Below are 9,629 nucleotides of genomic sequence, written 5' to 3'. Positions count from 1 at the left end.
AATAATCATCTTTATCCCAGTAAGAAATTAAGCTGAGCACTTTAGCGTTCTTTGCAGGGGAAATCAATATAGGATGCCAATGTGTAAATCAAAATATTCTGTAGAATATATGGAAATCTATAATACAGAAATGTTAAGAAAACATCTCTGTAGAACATTCTGTAGAAAATGAACCAATCCAATCTGTTTTCCTTCTTGTAGGTGAGCCATTACGAAAAGCAGCTAGATGAGACAAAAATCCACAGTGAAAAGGAGCAAGAGGATATGAGGAAGAAGTATACTGAAGAGATACATGTCATGGAAAAGCAAATAACTGGCCTTAAAAAGCAAATTGCAGAGCTGCAAGGAGAGGCAGCACTGCTCAGAGAACAGCAAGAACAGCTTGACTGTAAACATAAGGATGAGAAAAACAAATTAAAAACGAGTTTCGATGAGGAAAAAGCCAATTTGCAGGAACTATTGAGGCAGGAGCACGAAGAAGATGTTAGAGCCAGGCTGGAGCAGGTAAACGAGAAGTTTAGTCAAGAACGGGAAGAACTGATTCAAAACGGTGTCTGGGTGGAAGAAAAGATGAGAGTTTTAGTGCAGACACTGCAGGAAGAGAAGGGAGAGCTGGAACGTGGCTTTCATGAGCAGCTAAAAAGGATGGCAGAGGTGCATGCCCTGGAGAAGGAAGAGCTCCAACAAGAGCTGCTGAGGAAGCACGAGCAGGACCTGGAGGAGGAAAGGTGAGTGTCACCGCTGGCGGGGACACTAGTGGTGTATGCTGACCTTCATGGCTTGGCGTGGTGACCAAGGTGAACCTAGTGCAGAAATGACCCCGATGCTTAATTCAAGTGTACTAATTGTACAGGGCTGTGACCTGTTTTATTCCAGAACATTGGGCTGCTATCCAGGGGCTTTTTCTTCTGACCTTTCTCAAGCAGATATTTATATTGATTTTTAGCTCACCCAGAGGCAACGATAGTGTTAAAGCATAACCAGACGTGATTAATTTGAGCTCTGTTCAGGATCAGTGTGCTTTACAAATCCCTGCTTTGTACTTTTAAAGCTTTTGGGTTTTCAGAGTTCTCTTCTGAAGAGGTAAAGGGGTGGCTGGTAAATGCATTTAGCCAAGATCGAGTGTCAAAAGAAACTGAAACCATCCTGGGGTGTCAGGGAGAGACGGGGGTAAGAACATCTGCCCCCACAAATCTGTATAGAAGGGCATATATTGTACACGAAACCTTTTCTGAGGACACTTCAGGAGTTACACTTTTCCAAGGCAATTAGATTTTTATTTTTGAAGTTTCAACAAATTGCCTGAAATTTAACTTTGGCTCTCAGAAACACCCGTCAAATAGTACTTCGTCTAAAACTAGTGGAAAAGTAATTTTCAGCTTGTTTTATTCAGCCTAAAAAGCCATTTGAGTCTCTTTCTGAGTTAGCCCAGAGTTTAGTAATATTTTATGTTAACCATGTTTAGGAAAAAAATGGAAAGTGACTATAACAGAAGAGCATCTCATGCAGAAACTCAGTTTTCTGTCGACACACAAACACTTGTGAATAAATACGAAGAAATGATCCGAAAACTGGAAGGACGTTACCAGCGAGAGTTACATGAACTTGCCGAACAGCAAAGGGAGGAGAAATCTCAGTGGGAGTTTGAAAAGGATGAAATTGCTCAGGAGGTTGCTGAAGCTCATGAGCAACTGAAGGAAAATCTGGCAAAGGAAAAGGCTGTTTCTTCTGCCCTGACCCAGGAGAAAGATCTTCTGGAGAAAAACTTCAAGGAAGAAGTGAACAAGCTTGTGTGCGAGAGAGAGCAGCTTGAGAACGAGCTGCGAGACCTGAGGAATGCTGCTGAGAAGCAAGAGAAAAAGCTGAATGATAAAATAACAGAACTCCAAAATGATCACAAAAAAGAGCTAAAGAACAAAGAAGAGCATATATCCGTGGTGGAGGAAGATGGGAAGCTGGTTAGGCAAAAGCTGGAGAGGCTTGACAGTGAATATAAGCAGGAGAAAGAAGAACTCAATTCCAAACTTCTTGCTTTGGAGAGTTTAAACAAAGACATCTGTGTAAGAGCAGAAACAGAGAAGGCCGAGATGAGTTTGGAAATCTCAAACCTTCAAGGGAAAATACAGAAATTGCAGTGGGAGACCCATAGTTTTTCCGCACTACAAAATCATTATAGGGTCCTGGAAAATGAGTATGCAAAAGCAAAGAGCAAAATCGCTTCTTTCTCTGGCATGGCGCCTCTGGGAGGTGATGCAGATGTCCTCTTAAATCTGCAGAAAGTGCATGAGCAAGCTGTGAAGGAAAATGTCAGAATGGCTGCCGAGATCCTCAGGCTGCAGCACAGGTTGCAAGCTGCGGAGCGGGAGCCTGTGCAACCTCCCAGTCCTGGCTGCTCTGGCTCAGAAGGATCTCAGCTGCCAGATGAAACAGTTCCCATTTTTGAAGGGTTGCCCAGCGATTGTAAAGATGCAGACAAGGGAACAGATTCGCATGTCCTTCTGCTTTTGGAGGCTGATACTACAGAGCTGGAAGACATGACCGAGAGTGATTCAGATTTGGAGAAAGCATGTGCTAAAGCCAGAGCCGATGGCCATGCACTCAAGGTGCAGGTGTGTCAGATGCAAGGAAGTAAAGCAGCGCTGGAAGCTGATGGCCATCAGGATTGTGACAAGAATCAAGAGCTGCTTTCTTGGGTGCCTCTGCTGCAAAAAAAGAGAGATCTCAAGAAAACTCTTGAGAGGGTTCCCAGACCAAAAATGCTACACAACAATGTTAAACAGCAGAAGGTTCATCTGTTAAATCACAGAATAGCTCCCAAAAAGAAAGGGTTTGTTTCTGATGCTTTGAAGCTGCAGGTTGAGCTTGAGAAGGCTGAAGAACTGAGTGAAGCCTCTCTCCAGCTTGATCATGCTCCTGGGTCAACAAATGGTGACCTGAAAAGGGTAATAGCTCAGCTTTGGAAAAGGGTCGAAGAGTTAGAAGACAGATCAATGGCACAGGCTAAACTTCTGTCACTACAAGAAGAAATTCAGGTAGAAAATGAGGATCTGAAATCTGAAATGATAAAGTTAGTTGAAAAAAATAAAGTGCTAGAAGACAACCTGCGTAAGCTGAGAAGCCTTCATTGCAAACTAGAAGAAAGTAAACTGGAAAGTATTACGCTCAGAGAGGAAAACACACAGCTCCTCCAAAAAGTTAAAGAATTGGAAGATGTCCAAGAACAAGATGCACAAGGAAACGCAGATGCACACAGTGCCAAATTAAGACTGCGATGCCAGCTTGGGAAGCTGGAAGAACATGCCGCCGTATTTACAGGTCAACAAGACAAGCATGCCCAAAGCATGGTGAAAGAAATGTCAGCAGAAAAGAGGGAGCTGCAAGAGCCCAACAGAAAGCTGAAGGAAAAAGCTGCTGATCTGGTTCACCCAAATAACATGCATTTCCATGAAGAGGAGAGGAATACAGTGACGCACGGCTTACAAAGCATGTGCGCTGAACTGCAGCAAAAAGTTGATCTTCTGAGGTAATGTACACTTGCAAAACTTTGTGGGAAACGTGCCGGCCCCACAGTAATCAAACGTGCCGCTTAGAAACTAACCTAGCATCCCGTTCATCGCTTCGTAGCCGCCTGCCTGCCGTACGGTTGCTGCATTAACCACTGTAGTTTAACTTTGATTAGAAAACAGTACCTTGGACTCTAACTACTAGCAAGCAGGCTGATTAATCCTGGATAACGACGGTTGAAATAAATGTGTGTGACTTACTCCTCTCTGACTGACCTAACATGAACGGTAAAACAGGAGCAACCTGCCAGCTGTTCTGTCTGTGGACGTAGTCACCTTCGCAGTGTGTAGTTTATGGTACATCAGAAACCCCTGTATTTTTATGTCCAAAATACTACGGTGACACTTCCAGAATGCTTTTAGCTTTTACTAATATCACTTCTTCACTCGGTTTGCTCCCTTCTAGTACTGAACGTGACTTGGAATGCTAAAACTGCTTCTATTTTTCTCAATATTTAAGTTCATACTAGAGAATGATGGTAACTTTTCTCCCAGGAGGAGCACTTAGTGTTAGGAATCCATCAGCTGTGTGATACAGTAAATACCATTGTAACACAGAGAATATAATAAGTTTTACTGACTTGTTTTTAACTGCTGTATTTCAGCAAGGATTTTTTTTGGAGGCCATAAAGTGGCTGCAAGTGGCTTAATTATTGTTCAGCACCAGCTTCCTGCAGGAAATTGTTCTTTCAGGTATTACACCATGGCTAAGTTATTTCTCTAGTCGCCTCGGGACAGAAAAGGCACTTTCCAGCACTGCGGTTCCCGTGCTGCTGTTCCCAGCACACTGGACTCTAGAAACAGCCGGGGAAACAGCTTGCTTTCCTAGCAATCTGCGTATTGTGGTGTTAAGCTGTTTAAAGTTCTGTTATTTGTAACTTAAGGACTGAAAGTTATAGTACAAGAGTGTGAAACTTTTACTAGGTATCTGAAATTTTAACTAAACTTCAGCTGAACAAAAACATGCACAAAAAGACCCTCTTTCAGTGATCCAGGAAGCACTCTTACTAAATGAAATGTAAAATCCATTCATACATAAAATAAATCAATTGTAGCTTTGTTTTGAAATATTACAGGTAGCTTAGGCTTTTAGTAATTTTTCTCCCTGTGGGCCTAGATGATACGCAGAAACAGTTTTCACTTGTCTCGTCTCTCTGCCACAGATGTGAAGCCGAGAAGCTCAGAGAAGAAAATGCTATTCTGAAAAATGAAGTGACTTTATTAAATGAGGAAGGCAGTGCTTCCAGCCTGAAACTGAGGGAGCTAAATGGATCCCGAGAAGAAATGTGGTAAGAATTCAATGGGGCACGTACCATGTGTATGCCTTCAGGCTCTCGCTGCGGTGCAGACATGATGGTTACGTCCCTTCTCTCAAAGCTCCTTCGCGTGTTAGATATTCTACGAAATTTGAAACGAGCTTATTTCATGGTGCCATTGGACATCCAGCTGGCTGACAGTCTATTCCTCATCCTTTTCACCTGCCCCAGCTTGTCCTGCCCATTCCTAGAGCCAAAGCAGGGGCTTAACTGTAGGAGTTCAGATGACCCAGTGACACATACAAACACAGGACCTGCTTATGAGCTGACCTGATGCAACTCTTCTTGCTCCAGCAAAGGCAGAGCTTGTTGGGCTGGCGCAGCCTTGGAAAAGGCAGGAAGAGGTACAGCGTGATTTGGTCTTTTACAGGTAGATGACCATCCATGATCCTGGGAGTATTGTTCCCTTCTAGAAAAGAACTACGTGGGGTACTTTGAGGAACTGAGCACTTGCCAAGCCTATGCAAAACAGTGATGCTAAGCAATAAATAAATATCCAGAATTACCATTTCTGGTGATGTCAAAACCCAGCCCATTCTTGGAGGCATGTATATTAACAAGTGACCCCAATGTTAATGAGCTTTCATTTTTTCCTTAGGCAAAAGATAGAGGCTGTGAGAAAGGAGAAAATAGCTGTACAGAAGATGGTTGACAACCTGAAGAAGCAGGTATACGGACTGAGCCCATAACCTTCTCTGGAGAAATCATCACTGTATAAAAGCTGTTCCTTAGACGGTCACAAAGGCAGTAGAAAATGACTATTGTATACACTTAAACTTTTTGATAACTGTTCTCATTAACTCTTTGGGATTGATATCAGGCTTGTTCGATGTGATCAGAAGACAACTGCAACCCTACTGTAACTATCTAGCTTACAGGCTTGAGAGCACTTTCCATAGTCAACTTGGAAAGTTTATTTAATAGAAATAAAACATTAAAAGACTTTCTTTTGTAGTCTTTGTGGGTAATGCTTTGCAGTAGCCCATGGGAAACAGAAATAAGCATCTCCTTATTTCCCAGCTAGCTGGGTCTAGGAATGCTGCCAGCTGTGATCCTTTGCTCGTATCCATGAGACTGCTACTTTTATTTTAAGGGTGGTTTGTTATGCTAGGCAAAGTAGAAGGTTTAAGTAGCTCTTACATTCATGTCCCTCTTACTATCGCTTAGTAAAATTCTACTTGCTCAGAATAATCTACTAGCTCACCAGCATAACCCTCAAAGTATACATCAGCACGGCGAAGGGAAGGATGAACAGAGTGGTGTGCCAGATGACTGATACCATAACTGATATAATTGAGGCCAATTATGAGAAATGAACAGTTTGTGAGGCTGACCATGCACGCAGCAGGCCATCAGGAGGACTCCTACTCCTAAATATGGTTCTACTTGATTTGGCCTAAAATTAGGGCACGGAGCAAGTTAAATAGCTATAGGGAAATAAAGAAAGCAGTGCTACTGGGGTCATGACAGTACATAGAGTGCAGTTAACAGCTATGCCTCACCATTCAGAGTCACCAGTGAATTGGAGTGACACTTTGTCAGGTTTTTTAATCATCTTAATAGAAAGGAAATGTTTTAAAAACTTCATCTCCAGTGTAAAAGCAGTCATAACTGACGCTGCTGTCCCGATTCAGGTAGTAGATCTGAAAACCAGAAACCAGCAGCTGGACTCTGAAAATACAGAACTTAGCCAAAGGAACTCCAAAAATCAAGCAGACGTGCAGGATCTCAATCAACAGCTGGCAAGGGTGCTCAAGCAAAAGGAAAGGGAAGCGGGAAAATGTACCCTGGAAGAATGGGAAAAGGAGAGACTGGCACTGAAAGAGGAATTGGAAAACTCCAAAGTAAAGGTACGGGATTCCACTGTCTCTAACGGTATGAAACAATTGAACTTTTAGGAATGCACAGGTGCTATGGAATTAGTATCCCCTTCTTGAGCTGTGCGTGGTCTTTCAAAGCTGAACTTCCCAAAGTACTAGCTGCAAACGTACATGCATGCAGCAGTGGGGGTGGAAGGAAGGTGCAGGTTTGTCTTAAAAATGGAGCTTAGTGATGCTAAATATTTACCTGCATTTTCCAGCATGCCTGTTCTGTTCAGTCCAGTGCCATCCCAGCTCTAGCCCATGTCACTGGCTGCAGCATCCTCTGATTAACCTCTGTTACTCTGCGTGTCTCCCAAGTTGAAATCTGAGCCTTTTACTTTTTGCAGTCATCCAATATGGTGTCGTCCTTGGAGATGGAGCTGTCAAAAATGAAGATTCAAGCTCATATATTGGAGCAGGAGAACCACATCCTCAAGCAGGAACTCGAGAAGACAAAACAGGTAATGGCATCCTATTGAGTGCCAGCAGATGATGCTGGCTGTCTCTTGCCCGAGTTGGAAATAGTTAATTTCTTTAAAGAAAGGTCATAACAGTAGAGGAATATAAATCCTGTTGAAACAGTATCCGGGTACAATGCACGATTGTTCAAATAAGGTTGGTTTCACTTAGCCTTTGTGAAAAGGTCTTCCAGAGTAGTGATTCTACAAAGACAGGCTTTGACAATGAAGACAAAGATTTAAAGCTCTAATCAAGGAGTAGACAGGGCTTTTCTAGTTTGTGCAGACGGGATAGGCAGAGGAACATTTTCCTGTGTAACTGGTGATACCCATATAGCTCCATTTAAGGACTGGTATCTTCCAGCATGTCCTTTTGGAGACAATTCCTATTGCTAAACCTATCTGGAGACTTCAATGTCTCAACTTCTGAGGGTAATTTCCTGGAGGGCTTGGTTATCGCCTGTATAAGCATGGTTCAGTTGGCCGTAAATATATGCTAATAAACATAGATAATGAAGGCTACAAATGAGTTAGCTCTCCTGATTAGGGCTCCACAAAGTAATTTTCTTTACAGTGTAAAGCACTCGTTTGATGCACCCAATGCTTAGGATAGATAACGGTCTTAAAAAGCAAAAGCAGATGAGGCCTATTCAGTAAAGAGTGGATTGTGGCTTGAGTAATTAAAGACAGAAGATTGAGTGAGCAAAGACAGAACAGCACAGGAGAAGGCAGAGTGTTAAGCTAAAGCACTGTGTCAAACGGGAAAAGGATCAGAAGTCAGCAGTACAATATTATTTTTCCCCTTTCACCAAAGAAGCAGAGAAAAGACCAGCCCTAAAGCAAATCCAAGGGATCACAGGGCAATTAGGAATCCTTAGCACTGCTGTTGCAGGAAGGATGCCCTGGATCATATGAACGATACTCGTATGGTCATTCGTACCAAACTGCAGTATGCTCCTCTCTTCCACTCTATCCAGAGTGGGATGCTTGGCCCGGAGGAGAAGAGAAAGCTTTGTGTAATACTTGCATGCAAAATTCGGAAACGACACAGAAATGCAGCTGTGAGGGGTTTGTTTTCCACAGCTGCCCAGATGTCCTGATCTCTCTGACCTTCAAAATGAAGTTTCGAGCTTAATTACTAAGAATGAAAAGCTGCAGAAAGAAAAAGAAGCCCTGAGTGAGGAATTAAACAGATGTATTGATAAGGTAAGAAAGAACTGCAAATCCACATCACTACCTACATGCTGTAACGGGCTGTTAAAATTCTTACATCATTAACTGTATCACCCTAATTTGTAAAACTACTCTGGATTTTTTTTTTTCTTATCTTCAAGCCAGATAACGGCTTAATTGCCACTGCCTTTTTTTCCTAGCTGGTCTTGAAGAGAAAGCTTAAATTCTGGAGCACAGCTTTACTGTAATTTGATGTAGAAAATTCCAAACATTGCAAGGAACAGAGGCCTGGATATAAATATTGCAGCTCGACAAGGAAGACAGTGTTCTTGCACTTTTATTGCAACTCTAACATATTGTAACTCTGAACTCGAGCAGTGTAACTAATATGCGCACTATAAATAATGATCCTGTTGTGTGGAGATTCGGGCTGGGAGCTGGGGGGTTTTTTGCTCTCCTGCGTTTTCTCTGCGTAGCTGTAACTCCCTCTAGCTTAACTCTCGAAGTCAAATTGAGTTAAAGAAAATCCTGAATGAGTCAGGCTTACCGATGTAATCTTATTTCAGGTAGCTAAAGTAAGCTGCTTAGAGAATGCAATTGGCAGCTTGAAGCAGGAACAGAAGTCCTGGGAACAGCAGAGTCAAACACTGAAAACGCAGCTCACCGTTTCACAAGAAAAGGTATGTGATTTTTGTTATGGCCCTAGATCAAAAGCATTTTTTTAATCTCTTGTAGTGCTTTTGTCACAAAAAACCAGCCCTCTTTTAATACGTGCAAAGATGTCATGCAGCTAAGAACGGCCACTTTGATGGGCTTTCAAAGTGACATTCTTAAAGGACAAGAGGAAACTTGTTAAATGCAATGACGGATTTTTTTTCCCCGAGAATAAGCTATGTTGTTTTGCATCTACAGCCAAGTTCCTTTTGCCAATTCATTCTGCCCAGTTATTCCTAAAATAGTGCAGAGACTCTGCTGTTGCTCCCTGCTCTTCTGGCAGTGGATCGTCTCTCACCAGGCAGGGGAGGGGAATGAATGGCTATCTGCTTGGCTAATTATGCTTGGGGTTTCTTGTTGGCCATGGGCTGCCAGGAAGAATAAATAATTCAAGAGAAATCTTCTCTTCCCAGCATATCACAATAAATATTCGGGGGTGGAAGATGTGTCTCTGTTGAATGCAATATTGTGGCTGTGTTCAAAGTGGATGGCCTACTAATTTGGAACGGAAAGTCAGAAAATCTTTTAGCATTTTTAAAGGGG

General features: G+C 42.5%; 1 protein-coding gene across 1 annotated transcript in view; it reads left to right on the top strand.

Annotated features, from left to right (window-relative positions):
- Window positions 1–201: 201 nt before the first annotated feature.
- Window positions 202–9,629, top strand: part of LOC104082557 (ninein-like) — a gene marked incomplete at its 5' end in the record, with an annotated part of 22,794 nt that continues 13,366 nt past the window's right edge. The window contains 8 exons of the mRNA XM_009585727.1: window positions 202–728; window positions 1,466–3,523; window positions 4,727–4,852; window positions 5,478–5,547; window positions 6,514–6,729; window positions 7,089–7,202; window positions 8,283–8,405; window positions 8,939–9,052. Coding sequence (XP_009584022.1) covers window positions 202–728; window positions 1,466–3,523; window positions 4,727–4,852; window positions 5,478–5,547; window positions 6,514–6,729; window positions 7,089–7,202; window positions 8,283–8,405; window positions 8,939–9,052 — 3,348 coding nt within the window. The remainder of the gene's footprint in view (window positions 729–1,465; window positions 3,524–4,726; window positions 4,853–5,477; window positions 5,548–6,513; window positions 6,730–7,088; window positions 7,203–8,282; window positions 8,406–8,938; window positions 9,053–9,629) is intronic.

This window comes from Fulmarus glacialis, unplaced genomic scaffold (assembly GCF_000690835.1).
Source record: "Fulmarus glacialis isolate BGI_N327 unplaced genomic scaffold, ASM69083v1 scaffold43589, whole genome shotgun sequence".
Classification (NCBI taxonomy): domain Eukaryota; kingdom Metazoa; phylum Chordata; class Aves; order Procellariiformes; family Procellariidae; genus Fulmarus; species Fulmarus glacialis.
This window is presented reverse-complemented; position numbering and strand designations above follow the sequence as displayed.